Source organism: Linepithema humile, chromosome 1 (genome assembly GCF_040581485.1).
Source record: "Linepithema humile isolate Giens D197 chromosome 1, Lhum_UNIL_v1.0, whole genome shotgun sequence".
Lineage (NCBI taxonomy): Eukaryota > Metazoa > Arthropoda > Insecta > Hymenoptera > Formicidae > Linepithema > Linepithema humile.
The window spans coordinates 9,898,753-9,917,540 of NC_090128.1; the positions used below are offsets into that span (position 1 = coordinate 9,898,753).

General features: G+C 39.5%; 3 protein-coding genes across 11 annotated transcripts in view; 1 reads left to right on the top strand and 2 right to left on the bottom strand.

The window, feature by feature from the left end:
• Positions 1-18,788, bottom strand: part of NUCB1 (Nucleobindin 1) — a 63,067-nt gene that overhangs the window by 10,874 nt on the left and 33,405 nt on the right. The gene's annotated exons all lie outside the window — the stretch shown is intronic.
• LOC105672870 (twisted gastrulation protein homolog 1-A) lies at positions 3,317-14,376 on the top strand. 4 transcript variants are annotated; one of them, XM_012368082.2, is made up of 5 exons: positions 3,317-4,325; positions 10,190-10,327; positions 10,428-10,648; positions 11,167-11,367; positions 11,719-14,376. In XM_012368082.2, the coding sequence occupies exons 3-5, from the start codon at positions 10,429-10,431 to the stop codon at positions 12,018-12,020; spliced, it is 723 nt and encodes a 240-aa protein (XP_012223505.1). In that variant the 5' UTR covers positions 3,317-4,325; positions 10,190-10,327; position 10,428; the 3' UTR covers positions 12,021-14,376. The 4 variants fall into 4 exon arrangements, with proteins under 4 accessions (XP_012223505.1, XP_012223504.1, XP_067216669.1 ...); XM_067360566.1 differs by lacking the exon at positions 3,317-4,325 and adding an exon at positions 7,962-8,334; XM_012368081.2 differs by lacking the exon at positions 10,190-10,327.
• Positions 12,507-17,051, bottom strand: LOC105672869 (uncharacterized). 4 transcript variants are annotated; one of them, XM_067360329.1, is made up of 10 exons: positions 16,892-17,051; positions 16,521-16,802; positions 16,226-16,447; positions 16,070-16,145; positions 15,626-15,807; positions 15,288-15,546; positions 14,764-14,988; positions 14,616-14,696; positions 14,407-14,504; positions 12,507-13,918 (listed from the first exon to the last, which is right to left on the bottom strand). In XM_067360329.1, the coding sequence occupies exons 2-10, from the start codon at positions 16,620-16,622 to the stop codon at positions 13,814-13,816; spliced, it is 1,350 nt and encodes a 449-aa protein (XP_067216430.1). In that variant the 5' UTR covers positions 16,623-16,802; positions 16,892-17,051; the 3' UTR covers positions 12,507-13,813. The 4 variants fall into 4 exon arrangements, with proteins under 4 accessions (XP_067216430.1, XP_012223503.1, XP_012223502.1 ...); XM_012368080.2 differs by having other exon boundaries at positions 14,407-14,498; positions 15,291-15,546; positions 16,892-17,050; XM_012368079.2 differs by having other exon boundaries at positions 15,291-15,546; positions 16,892-17,050.

The window sequence follows — 18,788 nt, forward strand, 5'->3', positions numbered from 1 at the left end:
CGATACGCAATCGTCGATCCACGCGCGTGTTCTTTTCCTCGTGGAAATCGCCTTCTTACCGGCGACGTTGAATAATCTCACACCTGGCTCCGCGAGCCGAAGCGGGAAAGGTCAGCCGGATATCTGCGCGAGTTTCGGAATGCATCGTGAATGATTATCGCCTCGCTCGCCTCGCGATTCGATCTCGCTATCGGGAGATTGCGGCGATTTCTTTTTCGCAATCCACACAGCGATAAACGGGCATAACAAATGTTGTGAATTTGTCGGCCATTCCAAATGTCACGATCCTTCAATTTCGCACTTGCCGTGACGAGGAAAATTTAAGCGAGAAAGGTCAGCCGGATATCTATAGATTTCGATATGCATCGAGAAGAATCGCTGCGTTGTTAGTTAGGCGGAACTTTATACCGTCAATATTGTGAAACGCTTACTAGAAATTACTCGCGCGATTATGCAGTCGAATAAAAATGTTTATTTACTTAACACCTTACGCGTGAGCAAAATATACATGTGTGCCGTCAGCAGACTTGTATTTTCTGTACGTCACGGCAATTTACACAGCATTTATCACTTAACGTTATACCATTATAATAAGTACGTTTTTAATAATTGTTAATTTATACAAAAAAGAATACATTTAATTCATGTTTGTATAAACATTTTAAAAATTAATATTTGCATTTATTGCACTATTATTTTTCTTCTCAACTCGCAAAAGTATTTCATTATTTCTGTTTATCAGTTTATTGCTAATAAATGAATTTCTTAATAATTTGAACTAATAACTCAAATAATTATTTATCTTTTTGTAGCAAACTAATGATGTCTATATCTTTACAGTTTTACATTCTGAATATAAAATACTTCATCTCTCTTGGCCGTGAAATATTTTTAACCTTCTAACGTTCTCATAAGTTTGTTATTGCGTTAAATATAATCGAGTTCTGCGCGAACCATCGAGTTTTATTTACACACATTGTATGAATGAAGTGTTTATCCATCACAGATGGTAATAATGAATTGTACAGCCTTGGAATAAAAATGCGATTATGCCTGCCAACGCGCATCCTCGCATAGAAACGGGATGAGTTATGATCGATAACAACGGTGAGATCGAGAGATGAGAAATGAGCAAGCTAAATTCCAGCTAAAGCGATGTTGATGATCGAGTGCTTTCAAGGGTTTCGCAACGTGCACACTCGATCCAAGCGCATACGCAAACTTCGCGAGCTTCCTCTTACGCAACGTGCGATTCCCGAGCTGGATTTTTCTACGCACTCAAATTCTTTGCGCGTTTCTTTCCCGCAACGCAAAAAAAAAAAAAACCTAAGGCGCTGGGTAATACTCCGAATGCAACCTGCACTCATCTGCATTCCGTTGCTGACGGCGCGCACAAACGCACGAGCGTGAATACCAACGTAAACGCGGCCTACGGAATTCACAACCCCGCCTCGATTATTCCAATGGCAGACCCACGCAATTTATCTGTGACAAAACGCGAGATAATACGCGTAAAATCGTTACATAGTGCAAAATAATTTGGAGCAATGCAAAATGAAAATCGCTATGTTCATTGGTAGAATGTATGATGTCGTAATAAAAATTGCAAAATCAAGAAAACCTAAAAATAATGTCAACAAGTATAGTCTTAGATATTTATTTTTGTCTCATTTGCTCATTAAATATTGAAAGTTTTCTTTAAAACACAATTTTGTGATCTACGAATCGGTGTCATGCTTCCAGAAATTTCCAAGAATAACACTTTCGGATCAACTCGTCAAAATCGATACTGCGCCCACTAAAGAGTGCTATTATTAACAGTTGGCTAACCGGAATTAATTTAATCACAGTTGCAATTTAATATTTGATAAAGTGAAAGACAGCGTTTATTTTAGATACGCAGAATATTCAGTCGATATGCAAAAACAAGTTGAGCCGGCTTTAAATCGTTAATCCCCGCGGAGTTTCGATTGCAAAATACGACAGAGATAAATCCTCGCGATCGGACGAAGCATTAGCATACGCGATTTATGTTATTGACAAAAAATTCGCTACTTTCGCGCGCATAGGGGACAACGAGTTTGTTAATAATCTGATATACTGTTTAGATTATATTCTTACACATTAAGAATTCTTAATATTCATTAAGAATTATTGAAAATGTTCGTCTTTCATTAAAAAGTTCTAATATCCAAAACCGTTTTCAATTCATTCAATTTTCACATAAAATAAAATCGAACTAGTCGAAATTTCCTTCGAAAATAACTACGGATCGCATATCAACATGAAAGTAATTGCATTTTTGATTTGCACTATTCAAATGATAATTGCATCTGAATTAATTGCAATCCGAATCGTGTCAAAGGAAAATTGTTAATATTTGATTAAAGCTAAAACATAGCAAACTAAAACAGAGTTATCATGTTGATAAATAATATATATGCTCTTTCGCATTTTTAATTGGTAATCATCATTTATTTTATCTGTACCGGAAATTGATTACGGCCAGCTGTATAAACAGATTAATAGAGACAAGTATCTGCTTATAGATAAATAGATATAATATCAACGTTCTAGATCTAAAGGATCCGTCAAGCTTTGTTCTCAGAAGCCGAAGGAACTTCCGTTGCACCCAGCGGCTAAGAGATTTATCACGCAGGACCATCCACGAAGAGAGATTCGTCCCCGAGGATTTCGGAGTTGGTCCCGATCGACCGGCGGCGTCGATCGAGAAGCGGCGATAGCCCGGAGCTCTCGGCTCACCCGTTACTCGTCCAGCACGCTCCGCAGGAGAGAACTGGGGAGAAGGAGAAGAGGGTCGAAGAATAAGGGGAGAGGGGGAGAGAGAGAGAGAGAGAGAGAGAGGCTGAGAGACGCGGTGAGATTGTGCGACGCACAGCACGTACACACACGCGCAGGTAAAACAAAAAGTCGGGAAAAAATTGAAAACCAGTCTTATGCAGTCGGTAGTCCGGACTACCCGACCGTCAGCGGACTCGTTCTCTCTCTCTCTCTCTCTCTCTCTCTCTCTCTCTCTCTTTCTCTCTTTTTCTCTCCAACTCCCCCTCGTCCTCCGTTCCTCCCGCTCTCCTTGTCACTCGATCTCTTTCTCGCACGGCGCGCTCTCTCGCGCTCTTCTCTTCTCCATCTCCATCTCGGAGAGATCCGCGACGGTACAACCACCACCACCATCATCAGCAGCGGCGAGCGCTACCACCTCCTTTTCCTCCTCCTCTTCCTCCGCCACCTCCACCGCCTCCTCCTCCTTCCGCTTCTCCGCGGTCCTCGCGGTCCACGCTCTTCCTTAATTCAGTCCAATGAGAGCCGCTCTTTGATTCGTCACACCCGCCGACAAATCTCTCTCTATTCCATCTGTTCTCTTCTTTCTCTGTTTCTCCTTCTCTCTCTCTCTCTCTCTATTTGCCTCTCTCTCTCTCTCTCTCTCTCTCTCTCTCCCCCCGTCGCTCCGCGTCGCGAAAAACCGGCAATTTTCGAAAAAAAAAAAAAAAAAAAACGACGACAAGTGTTCTCCACCGCTCCTCGACGCCGATTTCCGAGCGAGCGACCGCGAGATTCGCACGACGCAGTGCGTCGCGATGCGTCGCAGCGCGGTAACGTCGTAACGTAACGGCGCGTGCATCCGAAACGAACGCGGCGCGTGCGAACGCATGCGGAATTCCCGGTGCATCCTTCGCGCCGGATGGGAGACACCGAGCGCGCCGCCGTCGAGCAGGAAGAGGATTCTCGCCAACGACGCTCGTCACTTCACGAGTTTATTTTGACGACGGATCACCCTATACGCGCTACGCTCGTGCGAAGCGAGAGTCGAAGTGTCGTAAACACGCTGTGATGTAGTGTGTGAGAGATTCTCGTGAGAAACGTTTATCGAACACACGATCGAGAGATACGTCGGCGAACATTTGCGTGAGCGCGGGGCTCGATCGACGATTATTGCCGCTGAGATTCTGTGAAAATTTGCAAGATTTTTGTTTGTTACTGTGCAAGGACTGAATTGACTGGAGTCACCGCAGGTGCGTCTTATTCTCCATCGCGCTTAGAGATTTAAATAACTCATCTCGGAGTGAATTCAAAGGGAGACGCGGCTACGAGTTCTGGGCAGTTTGACATTTCGCCGAAATCGCGAAGGGACGCTCTTCGCAAGAGGATGGGAGGAAGGATTTCGCCTCTCGCCGAGGAAACATGTCCCGCGGCGGTCGTCGCAACGCGCGAACCGGTTACGCGCTCTTAAAATAGTTTCTCACGCGCGTAGGTAACTGGCGCGCACCGCCGTCCCGCCGCTGGAACACGCCAACGCCAGTTGCCAGGTAAATATCGATCGGCTATCGCCGTTAGAGATAGATCCCCGCTGAGGTGTAGCGCGAGAGAGATCCGCCGCGATCGCGATTACACCGGATCGCGACGACCGGCCCTCCCCCTGTGATCAGGAAAATAGCTCGCCTCCAATTAAAGAGGTACGGGAATTCGAACATAATCGCTCCGCTCGGGAGCGGAGTTTATCTTTTCCACAAAGTTTCAACCAAATTATGGAGAAGTCTATGTATCCCGGAATTATCTCTCCGTTCTATTCAATCCGAAATAAAACCCCTGTTAAAACAAATTTCTTGAAATGTTAACAGAAATTCAACGAAAAAAGAAGATTATTGAATGAAAAAAGTTTCAGGCTAATTTGAAGAGAAATTCCGCTTTGATTTCAAACTTTGCTTCTCTCTCTTCGAGTTTCGCCGAAACTTCTTCAACGAGAAGAGAGTTATTTTGGATGAAGGGTGCACTGGAACAAAGCGTGGCGCGTAATCGATCTATTTGCAACGCGACTTCGACGAATCGTTGCGAGATCGCGGCGGAATTCAAGGATTCGCAATTTCGATCCACGCGGTAGATTTAATACGTCTTACGGGCTTGCGCCGTCGCGATTACTTATCAATTCGCATCAATTGAGAGGCGCGCATCAGTCGAGCTTCGGTCATACTTTTGCGAGAACGCAATTGCGCCAGCGACGTTAACGGAATTATCCTCAATGGCGATCTATATTCCGCGGTGGTGGTCAATGCACACTTTTTCATCGCCCGGCGGTCAGTTCTCGAGAAAATCGAAAGAGAGACGCAAATACGTCTACGATGCATCATTGATCGATCATATGCGCGATCAATCATGCCACGCGCGTCAAAATCCAACCTTTCGTCCGTCCAACAAGCTAATTTGATCAGCATCCGAATGCACTGTCTAAACTCTAGGGATTAAACGGTCAAAAAAGTCGGCGTTCTAAAAGGGTTCGGAGAGCAGAAAAGTCAATCGACCGTGACAACGCTTCAATTCATAAATGTGGAAAGTCATAAATCCGTGAACCGTAAACCCTATTTTATACCCCAATTAGCACAAAATGCGACCGTTCGATTCTAAGTTCCATCCATATGAATCACTGAGAATTGCGTTTATTGTAAACAAGGAGTGACCAAGAAATGATAATCAGCAACCATCAGTATGCATCTAGAGATAAACTGAATACAAACAGCAGACACAGAAATTAGACGACGGAAAATACCATTATAAAACTTGAATTTTATATAAATATTAATTTTGTATTCCGGAAAAAAAGAAAGCGACGAGATTTTAATAACAATTACATAATTAATTTTCTTAGCAAAAATATTAAATTTTTTTCTCCAGTGCGAAAATTGCATTAATAAACACGAACGATGGTTTCGCCATTAATTAATATCTTTAATTATTTCTAAATAATGTATTTAATTTTACACGTTCGATTCGGATGTTTCCTGCTGTATAATTGAGATACTATTCAATGTTATCGCGAACAGTCGTATTTGCGCGACCATGTTTAACGTTGAGTATAAGTATAGATTCTTCGATGGCGAACAGCGCGAGGCTCACGAGCGTGTCTTGTGTGCTCGGTAATTCCTGCAATAACCGAAAATAATAATACGGCAGACGACACCGTAAATGGCACTGATAACGCAATAATTGACGCGATGTGCCAATTGACAGCGATGCTTCGATAACACGGATATTTACGGACGAAGGAGGTCACCAGATGTGTCCAGCCTTCAAGAACCGCGGACGATCGAGTCGCAGCATCCGCTCCGCATCGTCTCGCATCATCGGATTAACGCGATTTCGCTTTAATTAGCTCTAATGGAATCTCCCCAAAAATGCGAATTCAAAGAAACGTCATTTGTCTACTGTTTAGCCTGAGAATCAACAAAAACTGCGATCGATTGTCGCCTGATCGATTCGCGCGCATTCGGTTTTATCAAAATACGAAAAAGATAGATTCGTAGTAAGAAGCTCCTCGGATTATTACGTCACAGTGAATGCGACACGTAAAAGGCTGACCTTTCGCGAAATTCGTCTTTGATTCCACCGGAGTAAAATGGCGCAATCTTAACCCTTCTCAAGCGATTTGCGAACACGCCAACTAAATTCTCTATTTGAGCAAAACGCGGATTCCACAAGCGTTGTGGAATCAAAAAAGCTGACATCGCGATACTTTTTGTACATTTTCTAAATTATTTTTTATGCTTTTTTCAATTCTACATTTGCACTTATTTAGCTTCAGTCATTACGCGGTGAAAAATTTTCGATGATAGAAAGATTCATGCGTTTAAGGGTTATACGCGAAGATGAGTGAGGAGGAGAACGAGAAGTCTACTCCAGTAGTAACAGAAAATGATTGGAAAGTCTTCCTCCGCCGTGTGAACGCGCGTACGCGAGCGGACACGTAGGTAGAGATACCAGGCTGCCGCCGCCTTCTACGAAGGCGATTGGCGTTTGTTATTGAAGTTAATCCATCGCCTCGGGCCACAGAACGAGAGGCGAGGCTGATTGTGAGTGCCAACAGCAGTAGCAGCAGCAGCACGCCTGTCCCTGGATGACAAACATCCACATTTCGCTCGCGAGCTGGAATTTTTATTAAAACCGTTCGATCGCCCGTCTCCACGTACGCGGTGTCCCGAGCGTATCGCGCGCGTTCATACGCTTCGCTCGCGATCTCTGTACTCGCAATCAGATTCCTGAGCTTTCCAAAAATATAGAAAATGCGGAGGTTTATTTAATCACTTGTTAATAAGTAGCTTGAGATATAAAATGTATAACAAGGTTTACGCTTTCACTTTGAGTTACGATTCGAGCTCGGTCGTCATGTAAGATTTATGATCTCGATAGTAGTGCCTAGGGTGATATTGTTATCTCATAATACTGTTTTAACGTTTTAATTGTTTTGACAATTACATGCGATAAATAAATGTCGAGATCTTTATCAAATGTTTGTGCAAAATTTTTGAAACGATCTATTGCAGATTTACTCTAAGAACAAACCTACCACCTGTGGTTCTCAAGATACACTATCCCCATTTATGATGACGCATAATGACATATCTCTTGTAGGAATTAGATTTCATCGAGCCCGCACTAAATTTTTCCATTTCGTAAACCTAAGTCCATATCCATATTTCCCGACTTAAAATATAGTTCAGAAGTATTATTACAAAGGATCGGTCATTAAAATTCGACACGGTAAAAATAGAAGGACACCTCGTATATTTGCACCGTTTGCTATCGTAATAGCGTTGACAAATAGATAATTCGTTACTATTTGATATCATCATACACAGCTAATTTTTTCGATTAAATTGTCCAACGAATATTTTCAGAATTTTCATATTCAACACGTAATAAAAAAAAGAGCAATAAAAAATAATTCTGTTATTACGCGAGAACATTCCGAAAAATTTTCATTATTTCTAAACTTTTTAGAAAAATTTCGAGAAAGAGGATTTTAATGGATTTGAAATCTGTCCAAATGTGACAGTTTACATCCATGGATAAAAGAGAATAGCAGATAATTGCCTGGAAGCTTTAAAACAGCTCTACGGTGGCCACGGTGCGCTTTCGTTTATGGGTGTTCCCAGACCCACCTGAAAGAGTGGGGGGAGGGGGGGGGGAACGCCCTTAAGACTACGACATCTCGACGGAGAGCCCTCCGTCAAAATCCTCGTGAGTCTACGCAGGGACTTGCCACAGAGAGTTCTACCATTCAGTAGCGTGTGAGCGAAATGGCGAATAGTGAAAAGTGATACAATAAAATATAAAGTAGTGAAATTTAATAGAAATATAAATCTCTCAAGAAGATCTATTAATTATTTATATAAAATATCAAGTGTAAAACAGTAAATATAAAGATGTGAACGCTTCGCGTTCAGGATGTGCAAAAAATGAAGAAATAAAAAAATCTATGAAAATATAATCGTGGACTCAGCCTATATTCGACAATCAGAACTCTACAATAAAATTATCTTCAAGGTACTAAATCTATACGTATGAAGATAATAATTCTAAGGTGCCAAATCTCGAAATATATAACGCATTCCAGTGAATAACGAGTGTCATCCTGTGTCAAAATTATAATTAGAAAATTCATGCAAATAAGATTAAACCGTTAATTAATATTCTCCAAAATGTTTTTTTTTTTTTAATTTAGTATAGACCGAAATATAATATTATTCGCGCGTTAGCAAGATACAAAAAATTAACAGATTCTTCAAAATTGATAAATTAATCGTTTGATAAGTAAAATCGTATATTGATACTAGTGAACAGAGAATATGAAAAATGTCTGGAAAACGAGTGTGAAAGTTGCCACTGGCAACGACACGTATGAAACCAAACGAGCCAAACGAACCTTTTCCTTCCATCATCGCGTTTAACAGGTCGTTGTAGTGGAATTCTTTTCCAATAATAATTCATCCGAGATGTCGTAGGACGCGATTATGCGCGATATAAATAGACACTTAATGGCCATGTTCGAAAGGTGCAATTATTGCACGAACGATCGTTTTGCATTCGATTAACGTCGCCTCTTTATTCTCCGCGCTATCTTGGCAGGTATTTAATGCTCCCGGGGATAATTTGCGTGACTTGTAAAGACATATCGGCTACAAAAGATACGATCGCGATAGTTCCTTGATATTTTTAAGAAAATTTTAATAAAATAGTTTGTAGTGAATTACTTTTGTGTTTCGAGATATCTTCATTTATCTTATTTTTTCAAAAAGATTAAATGTGATGATAATGATGGTATATATCTACGCTAAGGACGATTGTTATAATAGAATTTACCCTTTACAGAAAAAATCTTCAAATAATAAATTTTTTCCTTACAAGACGTTTCGTAAGAACACGACTTGTTTGCTCCACTTGCATTTGTAGCTTTAAATGAAATCCGTTCATTCTTATTTCTCGCGGTAAATTTTAGAATTTTCGCGATAATTGTTTTAGACAAGAAACAAAATCACTTCTACTCCTATTAATAAGGAGACCCCGAATTCGTGAAAACTTAAACGAGTTTAAACGGTGACCTCGGCGTTATCCCTGGAACGGAGAGGAGCAACATTACGCTGATTGCTCGGGTTAGCGCGTTAGCAGCACTAGCAGGAGAGAAGACTGAAATTTCATTCTTTTTAGCACGCGTTCTCGCTTAATGACACCCTGACTCACGTTCGTGAATATTCTTAATAATCTTAATCGGGCCTCGTCGGCATAATCGGCGTTCTTCTCGTCTCCGGGAGTGGCGCGAGTTAGGAGGACGTATTATAATCATAGTCACAGTCGTAGCGTCCGGCGTTTACACGTAAACAATAGTCTACATCTATATATGCGCGGAATAAAGCATATAAATATCATATAGATACTATTAGACAGGGCTGAATATGATCGTATAACTGTCGACGATAACACCGATCTGACTTGAGTTTCGGTACACTCAGATTCTACTCTCCACAAGTTTTGCAATAAAAAAACCTATACAAAAAATTATATTTTGAGCAATGAGTAATAATAGAAAGAATCAATAATATTATAACATATTATCAGAAAATTCAGTCATATAACTTGAAAAAAATTATATTGAGAGTATGTGAAATAAGTAAATTGTATAAGATAAAATAATAGGATATAGTAAAATATTTCCAAGATATAAATTCACTATCATATGTATAACAATATAAGATAGCAAATAAAAATATCAATTTTATTATTCTAATAAATTAAACTATTTTTTAGATAAGATAAAATGTACTAATCATCTATTTATTATTATCTATATTATCTATATTATATTTCCTCCAAACTATCTTTTTAAAACAATATAATCTTACAGTTGTCGTTATGGATATGTGATTCAAGGATAGATTTTCTTGTATCTCAGTATCTTTCTTCAGTTCGAAGCTCACACACAAAATAAGAAAATATTTACGTGCGTGAAAAGACTTAGTAAAATATCTTATTATTTTAACAGGTATATTAAATCACATATTAAATAAGAAAGCTAAGCAAATGAAAGCAGTGTATCGAATGAGTGTGAAACAAACGAGCTAAATCAAATCTATCTCTTGCAGGATGAGAAGCTTAAACATGCTGATCGCGGCCATTGTCGCGATTTTGTACTTGACGCTCTCGACGAAACATTCGGAAGCATGTAACGAATCGATCTGTGCAAGCGTCGTGAGCAAATGTATGCTCACACAAAGTTGCAAGTGCGACCTGGTCACATGCACTTGTTGCAAGGAATGTTTCTCGTGTCTAAGCCATCTGTACGACGAGTGCTGTTCATGCGTAGGTAAGAATCACGAACGATAATTGCTTAATATTCAAATTTACTCCTTATATTGGTATTTCTATTTAAAATTATTAGAAATATAAATCAGTGGGGTTAAAATTGACTAACAATTAGAATATATGATATCAAATGTTTTGCAAAAAACAGGTAAACTCTAAGAAAATAAAAAGATTAAAAATCAAATTAATGCTGAATCACTTTTAGACAAAATTACAAAATTTTAATAGATTTATCTCTAACGATATGTTCATACTCTTTAGTTTTTTATATTTTAATTTAGTTCTGCAAGGAATATAAATTAATATAAAAATATTTTAATAAAGTTTATTATTTACGTTATTAATTTTTAATATTATTTTCATCGGAATAGTTTCCATAGAAGAGAATAAGCAGCAAAAATGTTTCATTCGTATTTAAACTGCCCACACAGTTTCATGCTATTTTTCTCTAGATAAAAAAGGAAATGATAATTTCGAAACATTCTACATAAATGACGCAATATGTTTTCGCGAGTGCAGATCTATGCCCGAAGCCAAACATCACCGATAACCCGTTGAGCAAGAAATCTCACGTGGAGGATTTCAGCGTGCCAGTGCCCGCGCTCTTCGTAGCGCTCACATCAGAGGAGGACGTGCTCGGGCGATGGCTCACGTTAACATTTCCCGTAGATTACGATTCGAAGGTATTTGCGCACGAGAAGGAAATAAAATACTATACGCGTAAGTATCAAAAATTGAAATTACTATTGGAAAAAAAAACGTAACTACTTGTCCATAATATTAATTGTCTATGCACTAAAAATTATATGAAATTGTTAGCACGAATCAATCAATTATAAATTGCATACTATGCACAATGTAGTATTAATTAGAAAAAATAATATAAATATAATAACAAAATTAAATCCTTTAGACTTTTTGTGGAAAATATAGTTTCAGTTAAAGATGAAAAATATTAAAGCCTTTTAAATGGACATGTACAAAATTATTTCAAATAATTTGAATAATTGATAAATAATTGGTACATCGATTAAATGATATAAGAAACTGACGATACATTTTGGATGACAGAAACGGAAGAGGAACAACACCCTCTGAAACCAAACATTGTAACGGTGAACTGCACCGTCGCGTTCATGGCGCAATGCAGCTCTTGGAACAAATGTAAAGCGTCCTGTCAGAGCATGGGCGCTTCGAGCTACAGATGGTTTCACGACGGCTGTTGCGAATGCATAGGCGAGAGATGCATAAACTACGGGATCAACGAGTCGAGATGCACGCACTGTCCGCTGGACAAGGATGACGACATAGAGGAACCGTACGACGATTACGGTCAGGCCGATGAAGACCTGATGACCGAGGATGAGGATTAAGATCGAGGAAGTGCTTTGACCGCGAGAAAGACATTTGTTCTTCCGATGACAATGACGTCAGGGAATTGACTCTTGTAACGAATCGTTTCTTGTTATCGCGTTGAAACGCTTTTTCAGATTTTAGTAGTCCTTGATTCTAAACCGTCGTACATTTGGAATTTTACTTCTAGAAATCAATTATTCAGCATTAGCGAATTATTGAATAAAAATAAAATAAAATTCACAAATGTATAATCTTAGTTTAGAACATCGTATATCTTAAGAGTGAATTTTTATGAATTATTTAATTATACGGGAATATAATTTTTTTTAATCCTAATGCGACAAGGGTGACTCAAAACGTCGAGTCGACAGACGAATCAAAACACGATTATTCTACAGCCACCCTGGTCTCTGTACATGACTGCAGTGACATGTATAAATGTAGTCTTTCCTTTCTTTTTTTGTTTTCTTCTTTTATTAAGAATATACTCGAGAAGCGTTAGATTATCGTACAGCGTCGAGGATCTTTATTATCGCGTTCGTGCCATAAATAAAATTGTACATACATCAAATCGCTCTCGAGAATATTGAGATCGTTTTACACATACAAGACACCTCAAAACTTTTCCGAAAGGAAACTATGAGTTACAATACCGCTGGTAAATTTCCGGATATTGAATGTCGCTCGCAGTGACAATTTTAAAGCATCTTAATTATCCTGCTAATCTCTGCTAATCATATTAGAATTATATATTATTTTGAAAACTAATATCTCATTTTAGAGTAAGGCGTGCCCAATTATCTTAACAAATAATTTCGTTTTATTCGACTCAAATTTATATCTAACATGCAAATGTATTGAACTTTTATTCCTGTAATAAAGTTCATGTGTAAAAAGTGTTTAGGGATTTACGAGCGGTACTGCATACTATAACGGTGGTGTACACGCACTCGCGATTAGAGCAGGCAATGTAAAATACGCCTTGTTTTCCTCGAGCGGAATGTGATATGCTTCGGGATCGATTGAGTAATAATATTTAGCGAGGTGTGCGGAGACACTCTCGAAGTTCAAGTTATCCATGTACAATAGAAATAACGACCACACATGCACGCACTTCGGTATCAAGGAATATTCGAGAGATCGGAGAGAGTATCTTCCCGAAAAATCTCACGAATGAACGGAACGATAGTCTGGATCACGCATACATCTGTATATACGAGTTTTAACAACGTGCAGCGTCCATTTCTGAACACGAGAGCGGAGCCTCACTCCGTAACATTTATAGCAGACAGAACTATTTCAAATGCGACGTTCTGAAGTATAGTTCTTCTACAACATATGTTTGTATGGTGGTGTTGCGGTCTGCATGGTGTTTCGGTTTATAATAATATCATAAATGTTACGAGGTGACATCCTGTATAACGTTCTTTATATAATTTTACTATCGTTAGTTGCACACTCAATATGCACATACTAACTTGTACCGCGCTCGCAAATATCAAACATGTATACATCACGAATAAAATTGGTCGAATTACTAGCTGAACTGACAGATCAATAAATTCCGTTCAACGGTATACCTTTGGATCATTCGAATCGCCAAACATACCCAGACTTGGTCTTCCTTTAATAATTTTCTATCCAATCGATCTGTCCGATAGAATAACAACATTAAAAACAAAAAGTTTTATATTATGTATTTTTCTGATATGCAATATTCATTCAGAAATCGAGAAAGATTGTTTTAGAGTTCAGTGATCCAAAGGTTGAATTTTCATTTCGGACACATTTCAAATACGAAGAACATTGTTTAAGTGGGTGGATGTTCATCTTGTACCTCATTGCTCTCTGGCAATTTGATGAAGGACAGATCGCCGCCGCTCCACATCGAGTACAATTGCGACCTCGTACACTCCTAGAATCATCGATATTTACGCTATATGAAAGAGGAGAAAGAGAGAGAGAGAGAGAGAGAGAGAGAGAGAGAAAGAGAGAAAGAGAGAAGAGCAAGAGAGCAAACGGAAAATTAACTTCCAACAACATCGAAGCGTTGTGTAATATAACGGAATGGTTGTAAATAGAGGAAAGCAATCGCAGCGAGTAAGAGTAATTCGTACGCCATCATTTTTTGACTGCATAAATCCTACAAATATATCTTTTCTGTCGCGTTATGCTTTAGCAATTTTGTTTGAATCTTCTTTTGAACGTTTCATGTATATAAATCTATATACGTAGAGTTTGTCTCTCCTTCGAATCAAAAGCTGAAATTTGTGATCGGCAAAAATGTCGGTGTACGAACACCTTTTTTTTATTGTGTATCGATATCAGGATGAAGTACCAGCTTAATAAACTTAAGTTCACTAACACACCGTACTCTAACAGTGAGAAAACAATTTTATTTACCCCGCCACCCGCGCTCTCCGAGCCCGATCGGCTGTGCGCCGAGACGCAGGAGTCGGTTGACGAGCTGCTCTTGCGAGACGGCAATGTGTCCGCTGTACCTTCAAAGAAACGTTTCATCTGAAATCATCTCGCGCACGAATCTCTACGCGGGGTGGGGTATCTTAGCAGTATAAAATGGGATATCTCGAGCACGATATCAATGCACTCACCAGATTCAATTTCCCTATGATCGCAATGCGAATGAATGCTGTCCTTGCTATCGCCGTGACTGCCGCTGGCACCACTCTGTTCTGCATTACGACAGAATCATTCGCAATTCGGATTTGTAATTTCATGATAAACAACGATAAACCTTACCAGAATCCCTGTGCTCACCGCTGTGAACACTGTGATCGCTATCGCGATGCCCGGATTGATCGGAATGATCGCTAGAATCCTGCGGCCAACATCTGGGCGAGCCTATCCTACGCGATTCCGACCAAATAGCGGAATCGTAATTCGAGTCGAAATTGCAGATTGTCAAAATGACGCCCGGAACATGCTGACTAGTGTAAGCCGAGAGTTGATTGGACGGCCGAACTCCTGCACAACGTATAATCTTCGAATCGCACAGATACTATGAAGATAAGTTAGCTACAGTTTAAATTTAACATTTGCCAAATTCAGTCTCACGAAAATCAAATAAAATCGCAAATTAAGAAGAAATATGAAGAAGAAAACAGTTTCACAAAGATATTAATTCCTATGAAACCGAAAAATCCTTCGATATTCAAATTTTGAATCCTAATTATTAAAATTCAATTAAATTTGCGAAAGATTATTTTTTACGAAATTGTTTCTCAACTGCGTGAGCTATTGACAAGATTCTACCGAGCTTCTGCTACCTGGTTTGCAAGATAACAGCTGAATAGCTTCCTGAAGACCGTCCTGACTAGCCATCGCCGACGTTTGCCACATCGAGTCAGGCGTAGTCGATCTGCTGCGATCCTGCTGAGGTACCCTCAACCTTGACCTCATATCTTGACGCGGCCACTCTATCACGTGTTTGCAATCCCAGGGCATCGACCAGCGTCTCATCGTGCCCTCGGCGGATTCGCCCATCATTTCCGCCGCCGCCGCTTCCGACCATCGTCTCTGAACCTTGATACACGAAGCCGAGCATGACGAAAGCTTATTACGACAAAGAGGGTCGCGCCGAGTTCACGAACATGCCAATTACCTGCAGAGGAAACAACGAATACGGCAAAGGGGATCTCCGACAATTCTGCGCTGATTGTTGCGTGGACGAGCAGGACACCGGCGGCACCGGCGAACTATAAAGACGTTCGAAGCACTGCTGAAGCGCAGCGATATCGCAATCACCGCTGCCGCTCTGAGAGCACGAGCACTCTGCCATACTACCTGAATAGTTGAATCAGCGATTGAGCATAGAACCTTCTCTCAATTCTACTAAAACTCAAGTAATCATGAAGTAACTCTAGATCCTATTTTAGCTCTAATTTCTAAAAACAAAATCATCTCAAAAATAAAATCATCTCACAATGCTACTTTAACTACCATCTCAATGATATTTTATCAAAATAATATCATTTTTATTCAGCTAACATTTCAATAATTCTATCTACTCACTGAACACACCGGCATCTTAATAATACAAGCTTACCTAAGCACTCACAACACGCAACGCAGAACTGATATTGCAAGTTTATGAATGTCAAAAGATTTTCTCTAAGAATATCCTGAAAATGCGAAAGAGTATCCTGTCAATTACAGTAATACTTCAACGCAGAGAGAATCAGACTGATCATAAACTACTAACATGCCTGTCCCCATCATTGTCACGAGACTCATGATCTCTCATAGCAGTAAGTACGTGATTCTTAACAGTATTACTGGCTATATGCGTAGCTCTTGTCAACTCTTCCCATCCAGCCAAGCATTGACTCGTCAGACGACATTGCGCTACCGTGTCGTGCACAGAGAGAAGTGCTTGCAGGGATTGGGCCAATTTAGTACCAGCTGTACATAGGCCATTAAGTGTCTGCAGCACGAGAGACAATTTATTTTCTGCGTGGCACAGAACTGAAAAACATACAACCGAAGAGCATACCGACCTGTAAGTACGTCAACCAGTTACCAAGGCATTCATTTATCTCTAACTGACCCCTCGGCATCTGACCATCAATAGACTTTGGCTCTGTTCCACCCTCAGCCATATCTGGATTCTTTTAAACTGCCCACTGCCTGATAAAACTCATCACTATCTCGTGCATCAACATTTTGAGTATCCAGCATAGAGGAGGGACACAACTATCAGAATTCATTCTATAGAATACTATAGAAGCAACAACAACCGCATGATAAGTCGAAAGCTGATGCACTGATGCAGTGCAGTCCTAAAAAGAAAAAAATTTATGGATCGAGAGCAACGTTAACGAGGCGAACAAACCGTTCTCAATTGACAATAGCGATTTCGAGTACTCACATCCTTCCGACTGAATTAACTGGCTCGAGGCTCGAATTATTGATTGTCTCGTAGAGAGATCATGATCCTCGTATCGACGCCGACACGAAACCTCCGGGTATTCGCCATACGAGACACCGGAGCACTTACATACGCGTTCGTCTGCCTGTCACTGCTCCAAACTGTGTTTCGGAGTAAAAGATAGTACTAGGAGATCCTGTCAGATGACGCTATTCAACAGTCGTAGTCGTGAATGAACGAGCAATGCACCGGCAAGATGCATCGCCGCATTTTCATCAAAGAATCGCGCGATCCGATCAAAGATAAAGTTGTTTTAACGGCTGCGATGTTAGTCCATAATAAAAAATTCAAGTAAAACCCTAACGTTTTTGCATTTGTGTATTTTTATTCTTTTGAATTCAATATTTAATTAATTTTTGCAATAATTAATTTTTTAATTCTATATTTAGTTTTTGTATTATAAATTATGTTGTAAATAGAAAAAAAATTTTGTAGTCGAATTTGGCAAGAACAAATTTTATAAAATATCTATTTCGAGCTTTGCAAGCAAACTAGAATCTTGTCACTTTATTAATATATTGCAATTATATTTGATATAAAAAATTAATAACAGTGTTCATTGAATCACAAAAGAAAAGACAAGATAAAATGTATGACCATTTTTAAATCAATCAAAAGTTTAATCATTAATTTTATAATAAAATTTAGCAATTCTGTTTTGCAAAATAAATTTCTGTCAAGTTTCCATTAAGAAAATTTGTGCACAATGTATTATCTTGACGCGGAAGCACGACAACATATTTGATGTCGTAATTATCAAGGAACGCGGCTATATAATTATAAACGACTAACGGCAATCGAAGATCGTGCGGAAGGAAAGCGGACATCGGCTTATCCGACTCGTTAATCCGTTTTATGTGTTTCGCCGCTCCAACAACGTCTTTAATTATCGCTTTGGAAAAGCGATCTTTCCATCGAAAGCGGAAAGTGCGTGCATTTCCTTCATGCTCAACGCTTCGATTAAAGCGTCGATTAAAACATTTAAGATTCTATTCAAATCTAAATATCTCTTCTATTACGATTATTTTAAGTGCATATAAAAATATTCAAATTAAACTTATCTCCTTCGAAAAGTCATGTTTAATTATGGTTGGAATACAGTACTTAATAAATTAACGTACGATAAGCTTCAATTAATTAATGGTTTCTAAAATATGATTAATCGCCTCTTATGACATACATTAAAGCTGCGATTTTTGACCTTTACAGATCCCCAAATTTCAGCAAAAAGAATGTGATCATTTGATAAAAAAGAGTGAGAGAGAAACCTAAAACAATCTGCATACTTTACTAACAAAATCATTAAACAGGGTCTACTCAAATCGCACACTGACTTCGCAGAATCTTGTAGACAAACAACCGGTATCTTAGAACACTATCAAGTTTTTGCGTAATGTCCGTGTTGTTCCGGACGTGCGACGTATCGAAAAGTACCTGTACATATGCCTTTCGAGAAGAGGTAAACCTTGCTGGAGGTGAAAGGGGCCTGGAGACTGACGTCGGTAGATGATTAAAAAAAGACAGCGAACGAGCGAGGACGGGAGCGGGAGACACCTGGACGGAGTGGAAACGCGATCGCGTGGAATACCGCGGTGGCAGAGTTACAAGCGGCGGGGAGGAAGAGAGTTCAAGTGGTGCGGGCCTAAGACCCTGAGGAGGGGACCCTTAACGGTAAAGTCGCGGCAACCTTATAGGTGACTTCGTGGCGGCGAGAAGCCGTCACTGACCACAACCGACTGTTTTTTTTTCTTTAATCAGCCTGTCCGACCTCGGTGAAATTAACACTCCATTTTTAGAGTTTTCATGTAATTAATAATACAATTATAAAAATTAAGAA

What these genes read in the sequence shown, in the direction of transcription:
- LOC105672870 (XM_012368082.2), top strand. Translation starts at nt 10,429, where the DNA reads ATGAGAAGCTTAAACATGCTGATCGCGGCCATTGTCGCGATTTTGTAC. An exon ending in CGAGTGCTGTTCATGCGTAG is followed by an intron (nt 10,649 to 11,166) that starts GTAAGAATCACG and finishes TCGCGAGTGCAG; the next exon opens with ATCTATGCCCGAAGCCAAAC. An exon ending in GGAAATAAAATACTATACGC is followed by an intron (nt 11,368 to 11,718) that starts GTAAGTATCAAA and finishes TTTGGATGACAG; the next exon opens with AAACGGAAGAGGAACAACAC.
- LOC105672869 (XM_067360329.1), bottom strand. Translation starts at nt 16,622, where the DNA reads ATGGCTGAGGGTGGAACAGAGCCAAAGTCTATTGATGGTCAGATGCCG. An exon ending in ACTGGTTGACGTACTTACAG is followed by an intron (nt 16,448 to 16,520) that starts GTCGGTATGCTC and finishes CTCGTGCTGCAG; the next exon opens with ACACTTAATGGCCTATGTAC. An exon ending in ATTCGTTGTTTCCTCTGCAG is followed by an intron (nt 15,547 to 15,625) that starts GTAATTGGCATG and finishes TCGTGTATCAAG; the next exon opens with GTTCAGAGACGATGGTCGGA.